Source organism: Cervus elaphus, chromosome 32 (assembly GCF_910594005.1).
Source record: "Cervus elaphus chromosome 32, mCerEla1.1, whole genome shotgun sequence".
NCBI classification, from domain to species: domain Eukaryota; kingdom Metazoa; phylum Chordata; class Mammalia; order Artiodactyla; family Cervidae; genus Cervus; species Cervus elaphus.
In genome coordinates, this window is record NC_057846.1 from 43,632,109 (window position 1) to 43,652,936 (window position 20,828).

The window sequence follows — 20,828 nt, forward strand, 5'->3', positions numbered from 1 at the left end:
CACCTCACTCCTGGGGGGGTCACCTCCTCAGTCCTAAGGGTCACCTCCTCACTCCTGGGAGTCACCTCACTCCTGGAGGGGGTCACCTCCTCAGTCCTGGGGCCAACGGAGCAGTACCCTCAGCACTCTGGCTCAGAGGGGCCACCAGGTGTTTCTAGAAGGGCAAGGCATCGTCAGGAAGATCAGTCCCCCCAGAGGCCACTCTCCCCGGGCGGCCGCCTGATCACAAGGTAGAGATGCCACCACCCGCGTGAAGCTGCGCCTCCATCCTGGCTCCGCCCTGACCCCTGACCCCTGACCCCAGATAGGGCGCAAGGTCAAGCACACCTTCCCGGCGGCGTTGGGGTGCGCATCGCGCTCCAGCAGCAGCTCCGCCATGCGCGCCTTCCCGTACTTGGCCGCCACGTGGAGAGGGGTAAATCCTTTCTGAGGAGAAACACCGGCCGTCAGAAGCCTGGGCGCCCTGGCCGTCCTCCCCAGGGAAAGGGCCTGCGTGCGGCCAAGGAGGCGCCCACCCCGGCTGGCATGGAATGGGCGGTCCCGCCCGGCCACCGGCCACCGCCCCTCTCTCTCCTGTGACGGAGGCAGAACCGCTCGCGCTGTTCTTTGATGGCCAGCGAGCTGAGGGCTGGGGCTGGCCCGTCATCCTTCTCTCATCCCAGGGCCCATCTGGATTGTTCAGAGCAGACCCTGAGACATTCCATGATGAACGGATGAAAGCTGGGTGGGTGGATGAGAAACGACAGTTCAAGGCAACACAGGGGCGGGACGGCCCTCCCCTGCCCGGGACCCAGCGGAGACCAGCCTGCTGCTTCTGGACAACAGGAGGAGGGAGGCCATACCTTGGTCATGCACGCCTGGGACGCCTCCTTTTCCAGAAGGGCCAGCGCTGTCTCCACGTGGCCCTCTCGGGCCGCGATGTGCAGGGGGGTGTGCCCGGCAGTGGTGGCCAGGTTGGGGTTGGCGTTATTTTCCAGCAGGAGCTTCACCATGTTTGTGTGGCCGATGCGAGCTGCACAGTGAAGCGGGGTCTGGTCATCCTGGAACCCAGAGCGAAAACAAAGGACAGGAACACTAGGGTTACCGAACCCAATGCTTCGTTTCATGCAGCAGGCAGCTGAGGCCCGGAGAGGTTCAGGGATTTTCTCAAAGCCACATGGCTAGTGAGAGGAAGAGCTGAGATTCAAGTCTCCAAGTTACAGAAACTGATACGTTCTTTCTCATTTAATCCTTATAACTAATTTAGTCCTATAACAACCTTTCAAGTGAGTTCTTGTTCTTACTGATTTGCCTAAAGTCTTAGCCTTCCCATCTATAAAAGGGGAAAAATGGTATTGACCTTATAGGGCTGTGGTTAGGATCAAGCAGACTGCGTATATAAGAAGTCTCACACCAAGTATGATAGAATCAAGATTGCCAGGAGAAATATCAATAACCTCAGATATGCAGATGACACCACCCTTATGGCAGAAAGTGAAGAGGAACTAAAAAGCCTCTTGATGAAAGTGAGAGAGGGGAGTGAAAAAGTTGGCTTAAAACTTAATATTCAGAAAACTAAGATCATGGCATCTGGTCCCATCACTTCATGGCAAATAGATGGGGAAACAGTGGAAACAGTTTCAGACTTTATTTTGGGGGACTCCAAAATCACTGCAGATGGTGACTACAGCCATGAAATTAAATGATGCTTCCTTCTTGGAAGAAAAGTTATGACCAACCTAGACAGCATATTAAAAAGCAGAGACATTACTTTGCCAACAAAGGGTCCGTCTAGTCAAAGCTATGGTTTTTCCAGTGGTCATGTATGGGTGTAAGAGTTGGACTATAAAGAAAGCTGAGCACTGATGAATTGATGCTTTTGAACTATGGTGTTGGAGAAGACTCTTGAGAGTCCCTTGGACTGCAAAGAGATCTAACCAGTGTATCCTAAAGGAAATCAGTCCTGACTATTCACTGGAAAGACTGATGCTAAAGCTGAAATTCCAATTCTTTGGCTACCTGACATGAGGAACTGACTCATTGGAAAAGACCCTGATGCTGGGAAGGATTGAAGGGTGGGAGAAGGGGATGACAGAGGATGAGATGGTTGGATGGCATCACCAACTTGATGGACATGAGTTTGAGTAAGCTCTGGGAGTTGGTGATGGACGGGGAGGCCTGGCGTGCTGCAGTCCATGGGGTCGCAAGGAGTCGGATGCGACTGAGTTACTGAACTGAACTGAACTGATCCATTGTGATTCTTCTCACAAGCAGACCTCAGAGACATTGTGGGTTCGGCCCCAGACCACGGCAATAAAATGGGTTATCACAGTGAAGCGAGTCACACAAGTTTTTTTGGTTTCCCAGTGCATATAAAAATTATTTTTATATGATATTATTCTCTATTATGTGTGCAACGGCATTATGTTCAAATATATATATATATATCGTAATTGAAAAATACTTTATTGCTAGAAAAATGCTAACCACTTGACAACCCGGGTTGCCACAAACCTTCAAACAGTAAAAAACACAAATATTTGCAAAGTGCACTAAAGCAAAGGGCAATTAAACCAGGGGATCTGTCCTGTCTGAGCGTCTGCTTGTCTTTCTGTCTGAAGGCTTCCCTGGCTTTCTCTATGCCAAGGGTGATGGAGGGTCAGAACTGCGAAAGGGCAAGATGATTTTTCATCCCCTGTCCCCCGCCCCTCCCCGTTTTCCCCCCGAAACGGAAGCAGTCAGTGGGCCAGATCTCTGTGTTACTCGGCCCAGGAGTGGGGGCTCTGTCACATGGTCCAAACCCAGACCGCAGTCCTGACACTCAACAGCACCTCTGTGGCCTGTGCGGTAGGGAAGCCTGATGGTGACCAAAGCCAGCCTGCAAACCCAGCAGCAATTCTTCCCCTTCGCTCACTCAGTCCCTCTGAGATGCCTGTTACCACCAGGGGGAGTCTTTTATTTTCAGATTAAGTAATTCCTGATTTTCACTGGCAACGCTTCCTTGAAAAAGTGACTTTTCTTCTGATACTGTGACTGCAACCACCATGCATCCTTTCAGCTCCCCAAACACTGCTTCTTGGCCTTTTGTTTTCCTAAAGAAACAGCTCTGATGCCAGCACACGTCTGGCCTTCTCAGAAGCCCTGCAAAGTGGAACCTGAGCGCTGGGCGCAACCACGTGGCCGGGACAGGGAATCTCGGCCCCACGAGCCCTGCAGCCTGGCCTCGGAGCTCCTCCTGCACTTGAAGGGCTCATGTCCAGGGCCGCTCCTGCCTCCTGAACCCACCTTGGCCTTGGCGTTGACTTTGGCTTTGTTCTGGAGCAAATATTTGGCCACTTCCGTGTGCCCTGCTCTGGCTGCCATGTGTAGCGGGGTCTCCACTTTCTGCAAAACAACAAAATTATGGAGGTGTTAACTCGCTCCGGGTTTCTAAAAGGGCACATACAGAGCTCCATGGTGCCAGCTTGGGGGGCTTTTCACCCAAGAGGTGGAGTCGCCCCAGCAAGCAACATCAGCCTTTGGCCTGCTGATGCCTGGGGGGGGGGGGGCGCGGTGTCTATGTGTGTGAGTGTGTGTGTGTGTGCAAGATACACTTAAAAGTAAACCCCAGAGCAAAGGAATGTTAATAAATGCACATATATTCCCAGAACAACACAGAAGTTTCCGAATAATTGTCCAAAATAAAATCCCAAGACTTACAGATGTGTAACAAGTTTCACTGAGATACAGACATTCTCCCCAAGTCAGAAGTCCCTGCTATTCTGAGATTTCTACCTCTGTCCAGGAGAGGAGAGCTTGGGCTCCTCTGAGCCCTCGGTCCCCAGCAAGCACCGTCTCTGCCCACGGACTCACCACGTTGGAGACGTTGGGCGATGCTTCCCGCTGCAGCAGGCTCTTCACGATGGGCAGGTGCCCCATGAAGGAGGCTACGTGGAGAGGCGTCAGGCCGGACTGGAACAGACCAGATGGGAGTGAGACGGGAGCCCTCCCCATCTCAGACACAGCCAGAGGGAGCTTAGGCTCTCTTGCCTCTAGGTGCTTCGCAACAGTTTTCCCATGAAAGGGAGTTCAAGGAAATGGGTCTGCTTGCAGGGAAAGGGTGGAGGTGGGGGGAATCTCATTGCAGGGTGATTCCACCCATATTCACGGCTCAGAATATTGCATCTGACCTTGGACAGCTCCCTGAGGTCTAACACAAGCTCCCGGTCTTATCCATCCCTGATTCATTCCTTTGAGAGTTCTAGACTAGTACCCGTGCGGACACGGGCACACACAGAGGCAGCCACAAAGGACAACTCTGAAGATGTCTATTAGAAGAAGACCCTCGGAGGCCCTCGGATCGCCCACAGAGTTCCCCTTACCTCGGTGACCGCGTCGATGGAGGCCCCCATCTTCAGCAGCAGCTCCATGACACGGATGTGGTTCTTCTTGCAGGCGATGTGCAAGGGGGTAAAGCCATTCTGCAGCCCCACACAAAGGGAGACAGATGAGCAGGGGCTTACCTGCGAGCCCGGGGAACACCTAGACTGCCTTGCTGATGAGAAGGCGGCCTCGGGCCCGGCCCATCAGCAGTTCCCACAAACCAGAAGAGGCAGGCAATGCGCACCATGCACCATGCATAGTTCTGAACATGTCTGCACATCTTTTCATTTTTTTTTAATTTGGTCGTATTTTTGGATGTACTAAAAGAGCCTGCTGTTTTGTTTTCTTAAGGGGAAATTTACAATGAAAGAGAACTTGTGTGAAGCACATCACATTCCCTCGTCCCTGGAACCGCTGATCAGCTTTTGGTCAAACGGATTCCTGCACCTCATCCCTACTGTAACGTGCTACGTGTGTTAGTCGCTTAGTTGTGCCCGATTCTTCGCGACCCCATGGACTATAACCCACCAGGCTCCTCTGTCCATGGGATTTTCCAGGCAAGAATACTGGAGTGGGTTGCCATGCCCTCCTCCAGGGGATCTTCCCGACCTGGGGATTGAACCCAGATCTCCTGCACTGCAGGCAGACTCTTTACTGTGTCAGCAGGAAGTACTAGGATGTAAACTCCACGAGGGGAGGGATTTCTGTTTCCTAGGCTTTGTCTCTCTGCTTATTTTTTCAGTGCTTTATTCCTCTAGGGCAACAGTTCTCAAGGTTGGGGGAGGGGAGTGTGTCTTAACCACTCCCAACCCCAGGAATATTTGTCAATATCTAGACATTTTTGATTGTCACCACTAGGGGAGGAGTGATGTCAGTGCCTAGCGGGTGGAGATGGGATGCTGCTAAACGGCCTACTATTCACGGGCCAGTCTCCCCCACATCAAAGAATCGTGTTCACGCTCGGTCGCTTCAGTCGTGTCTGACTCTTTGCGACGCCATGGACTGCAGCCCAGGAGGCCCCTCTGTCCATGGGATTCTCCAGGCAGGAATACTGGAGTGGGTTGCCCTGCCCTCCTCCAGGGGATCTTCCTGACCCTGGGATCAAATCCACATCTCCTGCCTCTCCTGCTTTGCAGGCAAATTCTTTACCACTGCGCCCCTGGGGAAGCCCACAACTAAGAATATCGGGCCCCCGAAGTCAGTAGGGCTGAGGTCAAAAAACCGGACAGTGCCCGGCTGGTGGGAGAGCTCAGGGAAAGCTTTCTGAATGAATGGATGAAGAGTGGACGAGCCATCCTTGTGGCCCTGGAGGCTGTCCTGTCTTCTAGAACCTCCTCTGGGAAGGGGCAGAGACGGGATGGGGGCCATGGGCAGGCTCTGTGCTGCACTCCGGCCCCACCAGGAACTTCCCTGGGAGCTCTCGGCCTGGGGTGAGGGAAGAGGAACCACAGTCCCAGGAGGGAATTTGCCCCTCTGCTCGAGCCCCACAAGCACTGAGTGCGCCCCTCGGCCTGTTACGGGGGCTCAGTCATGAGGGGTAGGAACACGGCAGGCAGGGAGGTCATGGCTGCCTGGCCTCGGGACCCCAGCCCTCTGCCTGCCCGGAGTCTCCAAGGCGGAGGCTTAGCCCTGCAGCTCTGGCCCTCGCCCCTCCGGCCCCTTCTCGACAGCCTCCCACTCACCAGGGCTCTGGAGTTGGGCTTGGCCCCTTTATCCAGAAGGACCTTGGCCACCCTGTGGTGGCCACAGTGGGCGGCCACGTGGAGGGGGGTCAGGTGGTCCAGGGTGATGTCATCAATCTCCGCGTTGTGTTGCAACAGGAGTCGGACGCAGTCGAGGTGGTCTCCCTGGGCAGCCATATGGATCGGGGACAGGCCATTCTGGTAAAGAGGGAAAGCAAGAGACTGGAATGGAAATGAACACGGAGATTCAGGGCACCGAGTCCAACCTCGCTTCCCATCTCCCCCCAGCTGCGGGGCCTCCGCGTGGCTCTCGAGTGAGCCTGGTTCATCCTGGCCTCCACACTCCCGCTGGTCTCGGGTAGCAAACTTTCCCCTTCCCACCCGGCCAAATCCTCCAGGCCTGGAGGTGGCGTAGGCAGCACTGGGGCGGCCTGACAGCATCAGCCCCACCCAGGAAGATTAAGACCTCATACTAGAACTGAGGGCCTTCTAGCCCTGAAAGGACTTTGAGAACAACTATTCTGTTTTCTTTTTAATGTCATCCAGCCCACCCCAGGCTCTGAAGACTCCCTCAGTGCTCAGTCTCTGTCTTTTCTGGAGCTCGGGTAAAAGAGACGAGGCCTGATCTAGAGCTGAACAGACAAATGACAGTCCGAGGCTCAAATCCGGCCCACTGCCTGTGCTTGTCAGTAAAGTTTTATTAGAACAGGGCCACGTGTTGACACATTATCCAGGGCTGCTTTCCCACTACAGTGACGGACTTGAATCATTGTGACCTTGACCATGGCCTGCAAAGCCTAAAAGTATTTAATATCTGGCTCTTTAGAGGGAAAGTTAGCCAACCTTGATCTAGATAATAGAGCCGAGTGCCTTCCGTGTGCCAGGCATTGGGGTCAACATTGCATACAATGGCTAAGTTAGCAGTATCAGCCTGTCTGTTTCTCAGAAGTGGGATTCTACTCCGCGTCGGCCTGACCTGGAGCCCTGCCTAAAAGCTGCTCCTCGCAGGAAGGAAGCCCACACCTTGGTTTTGGCTTGGATGGGTGCCCCGTGGTCCAGCAGGATCTCTGAGATTCGCAGGTGCCCATTCCGAGCTGCACAGTGGAGAGGTGTCAGTTCATCCTTTAAAAGGATCAAAAAGAGAAAGCCCCAGAGGCGCGCATCAGAGGCTGCTGGAGAGAGGAAAGCCTGCAGCATCATCCCAGCTGCAGGGGCACATCGAGTCCTTTAAGGATTGGCTCGACGGAGCAGTCCGATCTCCGGCTGCCCCTGCAGGCTGCTCTAGAGGCTGGACGCCCTTTCCCCGCTGGTCACAGAGAGCCCACCTCCCGGAGTGGGGCCCCAGCAGGTAGCACTCCCTCCCCTGGACTCACCGTGCAGCTTGCTGGCACCCACCTTGGTCCTTGTTTCTATCTGGGCCCCGCGGTCTAGCAGGAGCCGCACCATGATCACGTTTCCCCTGCGGGAGGCTATGTGCAGTGGCGTGATGCCGTTCTGGAAGGAGGGACAGATTGTCAGGACGCGCATCCTCCTGGGGGGGAGGGGCAGCTGCCAAGCACCCCGCACTCCCGTGCCCCCACCCCAAGACAGGCAGCCAGCCTGAGCCCACTGCTAGGACTCTTCTCGCCTAAGAAAGATTTCCAAGCCTCTAAGGACAGGCCAGCATCGTGGTTCATCACCGCAAGCTGGCCAGGCTGGGTCTCCTGGGGAGTCAACAACACGGGTGGCAACCTCTTAGAAACCCACTCGCCGGGAGCCTTAATAGACTCCAGGCTGTCCCACCCGCCCTGCGAGGATGTCCTCGGTGCCATGAGAGGTGGGGGCACTGGATTCTAGACTCTCAGCTGCCGCACGTGTGTGGGCATCCCGCCCCCCTGCCCCCCCGGCCCCAAGAGCCTCACCTGGGGCGTGAAGTTGACGCTGGCTCCGCGGTTGAGGAGCAGCTGGGCTACGTTGAGGTTCTCGTAATGAGCTGCGATGTGGAGGGGTGTGAATCCCGTCTGGGGCACAATAGTGGACAAGCAGCATTGTACTACCGTGTATTGTCATTTCTACCTAGGATCAGCCCAGGCTCTGAAAAGCTGGCAGGACCAGAGGACCCCACAGGTGGGCAGATTTGGACCGGAGGGGTCATCAGACATCCCACGGCAAGTTACATCCAAAAGTGAGGTGCTGCCTGTGGTGGGGGGCGCCCAGTCTCTGGGTTCACGTGGACAAACCACAGACCAGGGTCACCTCCAGCCCTGCAGATGGGGCCCAATCCTCTGAACGGCTACTTTTGAAGAGATTTTCATGAATGAGAGAAGCATTATGGGGTTACGACTTTAATCCTCGGGACCGTTTCAGCCCCAAAAGGGCTGCAATGACTCAGCTGGGTGGACAAGGCAGACCTCTGACCTTTGGTGTGTCAATTGCCATTATTCCATTCCTAACCTTGCCCACGACTAATAACCCAGGTAGAGTTATCCAGATGGAAGCCCATGACCTCTGCGTCGGGGGTGGGGGGGTTGCTTCGTGACTGACTTGGTGCAAATACATCATCTCCCCTGGGAGGGAGACACTGACAGCCTAAACTTACAGATGGTATGCACACCAAACAGTGTGGGCAGGTGGCGGGCTGGCCAGGCCCCCGGGAGCCCCTCCAGGGTCCCCTCTCCGTGTGGGGATCCCCACCTCCGTCTACCAGGGGATGGCCGGGGAAAGAGCTGGAATACAATTCTAACGCACCACCAGGGGTCAGGGGCTGGATTCCAAAGTCCTACTCTGGTCAGACGCCCCTCCTGTCTCTCCGGGACGCTGCTCTGAACGCCCCAGCACGTGTTGTCTCGGCGTTGCCCAGGGATTTAAAGCGGGGCGCTCGTGTGGCTGCTGGGAATGGCGGGCGTGGCGGGGCTTGCTCGGGGTGCACACTGGGGCTTCTCTGGTCTGGGCTGGTTCCGGGGAACTGGCGGGGAATGCGTGGGGCTCCCAAGGCCTCCCGACCGGGAGGCCCCAGGGTGCTCCCAGCCCCGCCGGGAGCCTCACCTTGGAAAGCACGTCGGGGTTGGGGTCGTTCTGCAGCAGCACAGCGGCCGTCCGCGTGTCGTCGTTGCGGGCCGCGATGTGCAGGGCAGGCAGGCGCACCTTGCCCTTCGTGCCGTAGTTGATGAGGTGTGCCACCACGTTCTCGTGGCCCTGCTGCAGGGCCACGGCCAGCGGGGTGAAGCCGTCCTGGCCAGGGCAGAGGAGAGACCCATGTGCGCCCACCATCCTGACCACTCCGGTCCTCGGGGCAGGACACGCGCCTTCAAGCTCAGGGCCCTTGCCCTCGGCCTGGGAGCACCTCCTTCCTCCACGTCAGATGCTGCCTCCTCCCTAATGCCCTCCTTGGCTCCACTTTCATTCTCTGCCATCTCACAGCATGTGTGATAACTTTCCTTTAGCACTTGGCTAATTGTTCCTTTATGACTTGTTCTGAGCGCTTTTACTGAGCGCTTTACGCCCTGTCTCTCTGCCTCCCTCCCTCGCATGTCATGACCTGGTGTCAGGACAGGGCCCTGAATGGATGGCCGACAATCAGGCCTTCATTCATTTCACAAATATTACTGAACACCTATCAAACGCTGGAAACCACAGCAGGCACCGAGGTTTCAGTTCTGAGCTACTGTTATTAATCTCCTCGGTGTGTACAGGGGCACAGGGCCCGCTGAACTGGAGAAGCAGAACGAAAACAGCCATCTAATCATTGTGTCGTCTGATGCTAAGAGTCAAGAGAAGCTTTGGTTTCATCTACTCCGATTCCATCATTTCACCAGTGACAAAACTCAGGGTCAAGCGACTTGACCAAGAGTGTTTGTGGGCTCAGAGCAAGATCTTTATACTTCTTGTAAAGGTCCGAGGCACACCTGTCACCCACACACAGGCATGCCCCCCACCCCTGCAGCCTCCAGTGTTGGCCACAGTGGGAATGACAGATTCATCCCTGCGGTCATTTCTCTGGTACGTGTCTGGGCATCCCACAACAGCCATGACTGTCTCTCAGCCCCCTGCAGGGTCTGACAGTGCCCTGGATGCTCAGCACGACAGAGGATGAATCCCAAGCCCTGTCCCAGGAATCCATGCCCCCATGACCCTGTCCTCCCCGCAAGACATGTTCAGCCATGAGGTCACATCCCCTCAAGGTACTTACTTCTGTGGCTACATTCTGATTAGCTCCATTTTCCAGCAAAAATTTAACCACCTCCAAGTGATTCTCTTGTGCTGCCATGTACAGGGGGGTAAAGCCTTTCTGTAAACCAAGAGGAAAAGCCATTGGAAGCCAGCCACGTCCATGCCCAATGCTAAAACCGGTGCAAAATCCTGCAAACTGAAGGACGGCTCTTCCGACATCCTGGTTCCACCCAGCCCTGGGGGCAACATCCCCACCTGTGTCTCCAGCTGTCAAAACTCAGGGCACTTTGCAGTTGGCGTAGTGGGGTTACTGCAAAAGGCCACCAGGTGGGGCGACCCTCCCCACCCACCCCACCATAATGCCCCTCCATACATAGACGAGCTACATACACACATACATACAGCTAAACAAGACACATTATTCAACTCCAGGAACAGGGTCCACAATGCCCCTGCCCACCGTGCTCAGAATGCCCACTGAAGCAGGAAAAGGCAAGAAAGCGCTTGGAGACACCTGATCACACCCGGACTTGGCCACACAGTGAGTGTACGTGCCCCCCCACTCCCCGGGGTGAAGCAGACGGGCAGCCGCACCAGCCCCCAGGGGCCCGAGCATCACCTGCGACTGGGCGTTGACGTTGGCGCCATAGTTGACGAGCTCCCGGACCACCTCGTCCTGACCCGCCAGGGCGGCGATGTGCAGCGCCGTGTTCCCCTTCTGCAACACAGAGGAGGACAGGAGGTTCCCGGGGCCGGCCGCAGGTAGGGGAAACACGCGCCAGCCCCGGGAGGGCAGCAGGCTTCCTTTATGGCCCCAGGGGGCACACAACACGCTCTCGTGTGCCTGACCCACCAGACCTCGTGAGCAGCACCGGAAACCCGGGGAGGGAAACGCTTCCTGTTCTCCTGAAAAACACTGCTCTGGAATAAGAGCACCTCCTTCTCAGCTGATCTGCAGCCCACAGGCTCAGGGGCCCGTCATCGGCAAAGACCCGCTGAAGGACTGCCGGGCAAGTCGGCTCCTTGGACGGCCAGCTCCTCGCAAGCCGAGGCTCTGCAGGACAGCGTGGAGCCCAGTGAAGCGTGGAGCCCCGTGAGGCCCGGAGCTCCGGGACAAAGGAGGCTGCAGATCCCGCGGGCCAGCACCGTGTGCCGAGACGGTAACACCCACTGCCCGGAGGCTGGACCAGAGCGGGCAGGGCATGAGGAGCGTATAGCATCAGGCGGAAGTGGGAGGGTTGTGTTGTTGTTGTTTAGTTGCCTAGTCGTGTCCGACTCTTTACAACCCCATGGACTGTAGCCCTCCAGGCTCCTCTGTCCATGGGATTTCCCAGGCAAGAATACTGGAGTGGGCTGCCATGCCCTCCTCCAGAGGATCTTCCCAGCCCAGGGATTGAACCCACATCTCCTGCCTTACAGGCAGATTCTTTACCACTGAGCCACCAGGGGAAGCCCGTCAACATAGGTAAAGGGGTGGGGGAGGTAATAAAACGGACTATGTAATGTCTGTAGAAGAGAAGAAAAAATACGAAATTGTGTGTGTGTGGGAGGGGAATAAACAAAATAAAATCTGGCAACAGAAAATCCAAAGAAAAACTATGAATCATAAAATACAGAGAGTCAGAGATCAGCAGGCAAGAGAGGAGAGAGTCCTCTTTTCTCAGAAGGACCGCCAGACGAAAGTGAGGGTCACAGCTGTTTCAAAGTCAGCTTTTCAGAAGGCTGCCTGTCTCCACTTCATTTAGTTGTTTTTCTGGGGTTTCATCTTGTCCCTAAAAGCTGGGGCGTAACTTCCTGTTTTCTCACACTGATTAACTTTCTGTAATGTGCTTTGGTTTTAGTCACTGTGGGACTGTGGTTCTGTCTTGCTTCTTCTGTCTGCCCTCTGATGGAGGAGACTGAGGCTTCTGTAAGCTTCCTGATGGGAGGGACTGGTTAAAGTAAACTTTTTGAAAGCTGAGAACTGACAGCAGAGACTAGGAAGCTAGGCCCGTTCTGAGAAGGTGGGCGGACAGGCAGGGTTTCTTGTCTGGCTCCGTCCTGGGTGTGTGTAACTGCACTTTCTGGACAGGCTCGAGTCCTGTAGGCGTCTTTTGTTTCCAGGACGCCTCCTCCCTGCCTGGCCCCTTCCTGCTTCCCTGTGAAGTCCCTCTCGCCCACGTGACTCTAAGGGCACCCCAGCTCCAGGAGGGGCAGGCACTTGACTACGTCCATCAAATAAGGACCACAGCTGCACCCATCTGGCCCTCTGCTACTTAAGGAGCAGAGATTTCTCATGACCTCACTTTTTCTAGTTCAGGCCACATATCAACTCAGTTCAGTCGCTCAGCCGTATCCGACTCTTTGTGACCCCATGGACTGCAGCACGCCAGGCCTCCCTGTCCATCACCAACTCCCAGAGCCTACTCAAACTCATGTCCATCGAGTGGGTCATGCCATCATCGAGTCGGTGTTACAGCATATAGTTTTTAACGATAATTAGTTTCTAACTAAGCTAAGCCACTTGCTAATCCATCTTGGGAAACCCACCAAACTGGGATTTCAAATTCAGCCCATGCGATGGGGCCACTGACCGGTCACTAGGAATCAAGTGTCTCCCCTGGGAGTCTGAGCACCAAATCCAAGCGCCCGGGGGGTGAGGGGCCCCACGTGTCACCGCTGCCCCAGGGCCCCAGGGCTCAGGTTCTGGTCTCTACCGTGTGATGTGATTCAGGCAGGAGTGTCCCCTGTTTACCTCCCGAACTTGTCTTTCCGATTTCTCCCTTTTGATAAGCAAAAGGGTTTTTTTCTCAAATGTCCATCAGAGAGCAAGAGCCAGAAATGAGTATGTAGATACTAATTAATCCTTTTTTCTCAGAAGTCCAAAGAGCCTACATTTAGAGACCTGGGCACTTGGGTCTGACTCACTTCCTGTACCGAGAGGAAAGGGGTGTGGGCCCCAGAACCTTCTCTAGGAATCAGGATGGGACCTCCGGGCCTCCCCACCTAGAAGGAGGCACGCTGTGTCCCTCCATCTATTTGCACAGGCCGAGCACGTGTGTGCCAGGCACTGGGCCAGCTCAGGAGGGGTTTGTCAAATGTTTCTTTCCATCTGCTCCTTCCTGCCTGACCCACGGTAACAGAACCCAACCGTATAAACCGTATAAAGCTAGGGAGGGCTGTCGGGACCCTGCTGTGGGTCTCAGCCCATGACATCTTCAGGATCTGGGCCGAGGGCAGCCCAGGAGAGGAAGGGACCCCCCTCTGCCCCCCTCCACACACTTGCACATGCTGCAAGGCTCAGGAGGAATGCCCCCAGCCTTGGTTTCAGAGTCACGGGGAGATGGGTTTTTCTCTGCCCCTCCCTTGGCGCGAAGGAACATGCCCTCAAAGCAGCAGGAAAAATTACTTAGCTATATTTGGATCCTCAAAGACCCAGTTTCTCCATTTCCAGGGAGCCCCAGAGCTCGCGGCAGGGAGGGTGACCGTGGTGGGTGCTGAGTGAGGATGGGGGCGGGGTGGGGGTCAACGATGTTCCATCACCACCAGCCTGGATGCTCAGCTGGCCTCTGGAGGTGGAGGTGGGAGGCAGGGAACACATTTGCTTCACGCCTTTAAAATTTCTAAGCACAGTTTAGGAATCTATATTGGTTTTGGCTTTTCAGTCGAGTCTTTTTTTAATCTTGCTCCTGCTTGCGAGACCCATTACAATTCCCCAATCTGTTGTGATTCTTGCTTTGCCCACGGTTTCAGCTTCACTTTTTTTTTTTTTTAAAAACTCTCTCTGTTGGGCCCTCAGAAACCACGCCAGCTTATATCACTTCTATAAATAACAAAGACACTCCAAGTGTTCGCTTGCAAAATACCAATCAAAGGGGGAAACTCGGAGCTCGTAAACGTGCTGAAGCGTACTGTTTCTACAGCTCCTGGGGGGATGCCAGAGAAGGCACAGCCGCATCGGCCCCCACAGCCGGTCAGATGGCCTTGTGCTTGCAGCCAGGTAGGCGAGAGCATCAGGAGAGAAAGAGCCATGCACCCTTCTCCCACAAAAGAAGCAGGTGGAGACAACCAGTATCCGTCATTTGTTTGCTGTCCAGTTGCTAAGCCGTGTCTGACTCTTTGCGACCCCAAGGACTGTAGCCCACCAGGCTATCCTCCACTATCTCCCGGAGCTCGCTCAAATTCACTTCCATTGAGTCACTGATGCCATCCAACCATCTCATCCTCTGTCGTCCCCTTCTCTTCCTGCCCTCAATCTATCCCAACATCAGGGTCTTTTCCAATGAGTCAGCTCTTTGCATCAGGTGGTCAAGGTACTGGAGCTTCAGCTTCAGCATCAGTCCTTCCAGTGAATGTTCAATTTGTCATGGGGTTAGAAAATACAATACCCTGTACACGTTCAGAAAGAGCAAGTCAGTCTATTTCACCCGTGAGATCTCTTCACCTTCGGGAAATGACATGAAAATTACAGAATTCTACCTCAGAGATGATTCTACTTTCATAATATTTTGGTAGCTCACTTCATAACCATAAATTATGTCTGTTCTCTATGTGTTGTTCTTCTTGTTCTCAGCTCACGAGGCAGCAAAACGCTTGCTGTGTGAAATAAATCAGCGCTGTGCTCGAGGCCACGTTAAATAAACAGCAAATGAAAAATAAGACAGAGAGGGGACCAGCCAAGGGGGAAAAACCACAGGACCTACGTAACAAAGGGAGAGGAAGAGGAGACAGTACTGAACACGGTAAACAGAGGCGACTTTTTGATTTAATGTTGTTTGTCTTTAAATGCTGGCTGAAGGGTGCTGAATACACAAATAAGATGCATAAGAAGTGAAACGGATTTCGCAACATGTATCAATGCACTGCAACCTGTATCAGTGCATCCATTTCATGATTGTAGTTTCTGGACTTGAGTCACCGGTGTTTATAATCTACTGCTTTGGGGGGAAGCCTCCTGTTAAGACAGGTGTGATGTCAGCCGTGCTCAGAGTAAAAGAGAACTCTGTCTGCTGTTCAAGGGACCGAGTAAAGAGAGGAGACGTGTTTGGAAGTGATCAAGGAGCAGGTTCTCGAAATGATCAAGAACCTGCTGGAGAAGGATGAATGGGAGGGATGTGGATTCTTCCGAAACCCTCACAAATGACACAGTTGCCAATACTTATTGATTTCTTTCTATGTAGACATTTTCTATATAGTACCATGTTTAACTTTCATACCAATCCTGCAACTAACTATCAGAATCCCCATTTTAAAGGTGAGTAAACTACAGCCTCTCACTGGTAGAGTCGCTCACTTAAGGTCACAGAGTATGAAGCACCTCAGTGAGGATTTGGACACAAGGACCTTCCAGTGCTCTCAGCCTGGGACAGCATGAAGCCCCTGGGAGAGGGTTGTGTTTTTAGATTTATAGTCTCGTGATGAGGAAAAAGGCACCCTGAATTTTTGTGGAAACGGGATCCTGTGCTTTCCAAGTGACTTCAGGGGCTCATAGACCTAGGAAGCGACTGGAAGAAGGAGACAAATTCAGAAGCAGGACTGGGTTTCTGTCATGAAGGACTGGTTTCTACAGCTTGAGGGTTTGGGGCAATACGTGAATATCAGGGGAAAGCTCTGGCTCCCCAAGAGACGTACCTTGGTTGTGGTTTCCAGGATGATCTCTTTGTGCAGAAGTTCAACCACCATCTTCACATGGCCTTCTTTAGAGGCCAGATGTAAGCCGTTCAACCCATTCTGTGGAGAGCAGAGAGGCAGGGAGGGTGGGGTTAGAGGGTCTGTGTGTCCTGCCGGTCCATGAGGCTGGACCGAGGCCCCTGCCCCCGAGGGAAAGTGAAAGGGATGGAAGGGGAGACCCGAGGGACCCCAGAGGGGTGTCTACACAGGCTCAGGACTGAGCCAGGCCGGCTCCAGAGCAGGGTTTCTGTAGCGAGTCAGATGGAAAGAAAGAGGGTGATAACAAGCCCCCCACCCCCGGGTGTGAATGAAGTGTGGGAAGCTCTCATAAAACCAGCAGCGACCTTGAAATTCACATCTTGGCTGGGCACAGGCACCACTTAACTGGGATGGTCTAGCTTTAACCCCCTGGTTAATTTTCACAGCAGCAACCAGAAACGGCAAAGCAGCAACACCCGGGCCTCCTAACCATTTGTAGAGCTAGACATATGTTTAGTAAAATAATGCATTTTGAAAGAAGGTCATCTGAAAACTAAATACCACCAATCATCCCACTATGAGATTTCCTCCACAGAAGAGTTAGTATTAAAATAGCCCTTTGCAGGAATTCCCTGGCAGTCCAGCTGTTAGGGCTTCTTGATTTCACTGCCGAGGGTGTGGGTTCAATCCCCGGTCAGGGAACTAAAATCACACAACCCTTGCAGTGTGGCCAAATAATAAGAATAGTAAGATAAAGCCAATAATTTATTTAAAAAATAGTTCTAGGGTATATCATAAGTCTGAGAGAAAAAGTATATGATATCATTTATAGGTGAAATCTAAAAAATAATACAAATGAATCTCTTTCCAAAACAAATAGACTCACAGGCACAGAATAAATGTATGGTTACCAAAGAGGGAGTTGGGGAGGGATAAACTGGGAGTGTGAGGCTAACAGATACAAACTACTATACATAAAATGGATAAACAGCTAGGATTTAATGTATAGCACAGGGCTATATTCAACATCTTGTAATAACCTATTATGGAAAAGAAACTGAAAATATATGTAAATATATATATAGGGCTTCCCAGGTGGTGCTAGCGGTAAAAAACCTGCAAGCAGGGGAACACATGTAAATCCATGGCCGATTCATGTCAATGTATGGCAAAAACCACTACAATATTGTAAAGTAATTAGCCTCCAACTAATAAAAATAAATGGAAAAAAAAAAAGAACCAACAAGCCAAAGCAGGAGGTGTAAGAGATGCAGGTTCCATCCCTGGGTCGGGAAGATCCCCTAAAGGAGGGCATGGCAACCCACTCCAGTATTCTTGCCTGGAGAATCCCAGGGACAGAGGAGACTGGCAGGCTATAGTCCATGGGGTCACAAAGAGTCAGACATGACCGAAGCGACTTAGCACACACACATATATAATTGAATCACTTTGGTATATGCCTGAAACTAACACAATATTGTAAATCAACTATACTTCAATGAAATAAAATAGCCCCTTAGCCACCATGGCATTTCAAATAGGACCAAAACTTGCCTGACAGTTAAATTTTAGGGGAGAGAAAAAAAAAACGAGCAGACATTTAACATTTTTCAGGCCCAACCATCAGTCCACAAAAGCAGAACTCTCTCTCAGTCAGCAGTTGAAGCTCCAGTTGCCCTGGTGGAGCTCCTCCGGGCCCTAGAGTCAGGAGCCAGCGCAGCTCCAGTGGTCCCCCTCTGCCTCTGTTTCTTCTGCCCTTGCACAGATGTGTCGAAACTTCCTGGCAAAAGCTGAATTCAAAGAGAGCTACTCAGTGCATAGTTATGTATGGATGTGAGAGTTGGACTATAAAGAAAGCTGAGTGCAGAAGAATTGATGCTTTTGAACTGTGGTGTTGGAGAAGACTCTTGAAAGTCCCTTGGACTGCAAGGAGAGCCAACCTGTCCATCGTAAAGGAGACCAGTCCTGGGTGTTCATTGGAAGGACTGATGTTGAAGCTGAAACTCCAATACTTTGGCCACCTGATGAAAAGAGCTGACTCGTTTGAAAAGACCCTGATGTTGGGAAAGATTGAAGGCAGGAGGAGAAGGGGACGACAGAGGATGAGATGGTTGGATGGCATCACTGACTCCATGGACATGGGTTTGGGTGGGCTCCGGGAGCTGGTGATGGACAGGGAGGCCTGGCGTGCTGCAGTCCATGGGGTCGCAAAGAGTCAGACACGACTGTGTGACTGGACTGAACTGAACTGAACTGAACTCAGAGCAGACATAAATGACGACGTGATGGCTGTCAGTTCCAATGGAGAAGGCAATCATGGCTCCACATACAGAATGGTTTTCATCAGTCAGTGATCTCCACCCACCTCCTTCCCAACCAGAAATTCTCCCTTCTTCCCACTTTCCCCTTCCTGTCTCCTCTGCTGCTCAACCCTGTTCTCACACATCCCCTTTCACGGGCTGCCCCAGGACCACCTAGGGCTCTGACCAATAAGAAAGACCCTCGCCGCCAGGATGGAGGGACTTGGTTCCCGCTGATGAGAGCGGAGGGGTCCCTGGCTCAGCCATCTTCAAACACCTCTGCAGCTCCACCTCGGGGTCCCGAAACACCCACTCTCACTTTGCATCCGGGCATCATTTTCAGAAGGTTCCAATTAAAGCACAGATATTCTGCCTGGGAGTGGTAGTGTTCCCACCCGTGAACAGACGGGTCCTGTTGCTTTTCTAAAACCACCGAGGAAAGTACTGAGCGATCACTGCAGGTACACAACGCAGGTGCCTCATGACGGGAGAGGGGGCCGGAGAGCAAAGACGTACATCAGGGTCTTGGATGCAGCAAATACAACAGGTGCCTTGGGGGTCAGAAGACAGCCGACAGCAGGCTTGAGGGCAGCCTTACCTACTTCCTATTAGATCAGCCCCACCCTGCACCCTGAACAGAGTGCAGTTGGCCAAATCTTTGCCCGTCAGCACAGCCAGCCTTGCTGGTGGGGGCAGGGATGTGGAGGGGGTGGGAGGTGGGTGATCTGAGAGCCCGGGCAATTTTTCCTCTTGCGTGCTTGCTAAGTTGCTTCAGTCATGTCCGACTCTTTGCAACCACATGGACTGTAGGCCGCCAGGCCCCTCTGTCCATGGGATTCTCCAAGAATACTGGAGTGGGTTGCCAGGTCCTCCTCCAGAGAATCTTCCCAACCCAGGGATCGAACCCGAGTCTCCTACAGCTCCTGCATTGGCAGGCAGGTTCTTTACCACTAGCGCCACCTGGGAAGTCCATTTCCTCTGGCAAATGCATGCCTGAAAGTCTCCATGAGATTTCTTCCTCTCGCAGATTTTGGATAGCATGATAGAGAGGGTCCAAAACTGTGAATTATTCACACCCCAGTGTGAATGGGTTTATCAGATAAAGACCAGGTCAGAACCAGTTTGGGTCACAGAAAGGGAGAGACTGGTTGAGTATCAGAGAGCAGTTTGTTACTAGAGGAATCTGGGGGAGGAGGAAGAGCTTGGGGTTGAAGTACACCAGCCCTGTTCAAATCACTTTGATCTGAAACACAAACTTGCAGAAAAGCAATTTGTCAGGTGACCTGCTAGTGGCCCCAGGAGCCACTCTCTCCAGCTTTGCATCCTGACCCAGTACTGGGGTGGGTCTGCACGGCAGAAGACCCCCTCCCTCCCCAGCACTGTGATCTGCAATCCCGTCTACACACCCAATAGCCACCTAGTCTGGAAGGTTCGGGGTGCTGAGCGCAGGCAACTTGTGGTTATGTGGGTACTCGGGATGGCGTGTGTGGCCGTGGGAATCGCAGTCTGCTCACCGCAGGGGTCTCGGCTGTGGTTGTGTGTGTGCATGCGTGCGTGTGTGTGCATGTGTGTGTGTGCGTGTGTGTGTGCATGCGTGCATGTGCGTGCGTGTGTGTGTGCGTGTGTGTGTTGACTGCTTGGGTTTCAGTGGTGCTGTGGGTTGCAGTCACCTTCTGGGGGCAGTTACTGGCTCTGAATATGCCTCAAAGCTGGGGAAGTGGCAAGTCTAGAAGGAAAACACTCATGTTCGCTGCTAAAGCCCCAGGGTGACTGTCCCTGCTCTTTGGAGCCACAGGGTCAGCGTGCTGTCTGCCCGGAGAAGGCTGGTGGCCAGCTGGATGCTGGAGATCCCTGGATGCTGAGGAAACGGAGGCCCAGAGCGGTCAAATGACTGGCTCAAGTCACACAGCCTTTCTAGGGCACTGCCACAGACAGAGCTAACCCGGATTCCCCAGAAGAAAGGGTTTGGGTTTTTGTTTCTTGTCAACCTGAGGAACTACTGTTTCTTTTCATAGATGATGAAAGCACAGTTTCCCTTTGTGATTACCAGGCAGCCTAGAGGGACTTCCCAGTCACCGTAAGCATCCCTGTGGGGCTGGCCACGACTGCTGTAGATGGTCCCCAGGATTTTACTCATTCGCTGCCGTGGTCCCAGGGAAGCCCCTCTGCTTCCTCCTTAAGTCACATGCCCCTCCCGAAGCTACACTCTGGCAGAAGACAAGGGATGGCCTAAATAGATCCGCGTCTCCAACAGCTTTACTCAGCTTCCACCTCAGCTCCTGGTTCAAAGATGTCTTCTTGATGGCTTCATTTTTCTCACCTTGTCTTTGATCGTTTCTAACACAGTCACCCTAAGGTACTTTCAAGTCCATTTCTGGGATGATCTGAATCCAACACCCTCACCAGGAGCCCAGGGTAAGCCCCATGTGGCACAGCTACAACAAGTGTGCAAAAAGGCTCCAGAGTTTTGCACAGAGGAAAATCACACAGGTCACAGCTGCGACAAACTCCTGTCCCAGCTACAGTTGCTTCAGGCCGAGCACACACTTCATCTGCTTCAGCAGACGTTTACTGAGGACCTATTCCGTGCATGGCACCGTGCTAGGGAGGCCTGAAACACAAACCCTGAGTCTCGAAGGACTCAGTTTTGTAGAGAAAAGAGATGCATAGACAAATGCGAAGTCATGTGAAAAATGCCCCAAATGCAGGTATAGGACACCACGCAGCA

The 20,828-nt window shown here is 53.2% G+C and overlaps 1 protein-coding gene and 1 long non-coding RNA gene across 5 annotated transcripts in view; one reads left to right on the forward strand and one right to left on the reverse strand.

Annotated features, from left to right (window-relative positions):
• The window catches only part of ANK1 (ankyrin 1), a 240,003-nt gene that overhangs the window by 66,649 nt on the left and 152,526 nt on the right, over positions 1-20,828 (reverse strand). For all 4 annotated transcript variants that reach the window (XM_043893247.1, XM_043893250.1, XM_043893248.1 and 1 more), the window contains exons 3-15: positions 15,783-15,881; positions 10,792-10,890; positions 10,192-10,290; positions 9,048-9,233; positions 7,925-8,023; positions 7,419-7,517; positions 7,047-7,145; positions 6,024-6,221; positions 4,341-4,439; positions 3,832-3,930; positions 3,265-3,363; positions 843-1,040; positions 328-426 (exon numbers count right to left, since the gene is read on the reverse strand). In XM_043893247.1, the coding sequence (XP_043749182.1) occupies positions 328-426; positions 843-1,040; positions 3,265-3,363; positions 3,832-3,930; positions 4,341-4,439; positions 6,024-6,221; positions 7,047-7,145; positions 7,419-7,517; positions 7,925-8,023; positions 9,048-9,233; positions 10,192-10,290; positions 10,792-10,890; positions 15,783-15,881 (1,572 nt within the window). The remainder of the gene's footprint in view (positions 1-327; positions 427-842; positions 1,041-3,264; positions 3,364-3,831; positions 3,931-4,340; positions 4,440-6,023; positions 6,222-7,046; positions 7,146-7,418; positions 7,518-7,924; positions 8,024-9,047; positions 9,234-10,191; positions 10,291-10,791; positions 10,891-15,782; positions 15,882-20,828) is intronic.
• LOC122687702 lies at positions 11,043-17,739 on the forward strand. Its single transcript, XR_006339227.1, has 3 exons — positions 11,043-11,332; positions 14,725-14,893; positions 17,415-17,739. It is a non-coding gene; the product is annotated as an uncharacterized LOC122687702 (long non-coding RNA).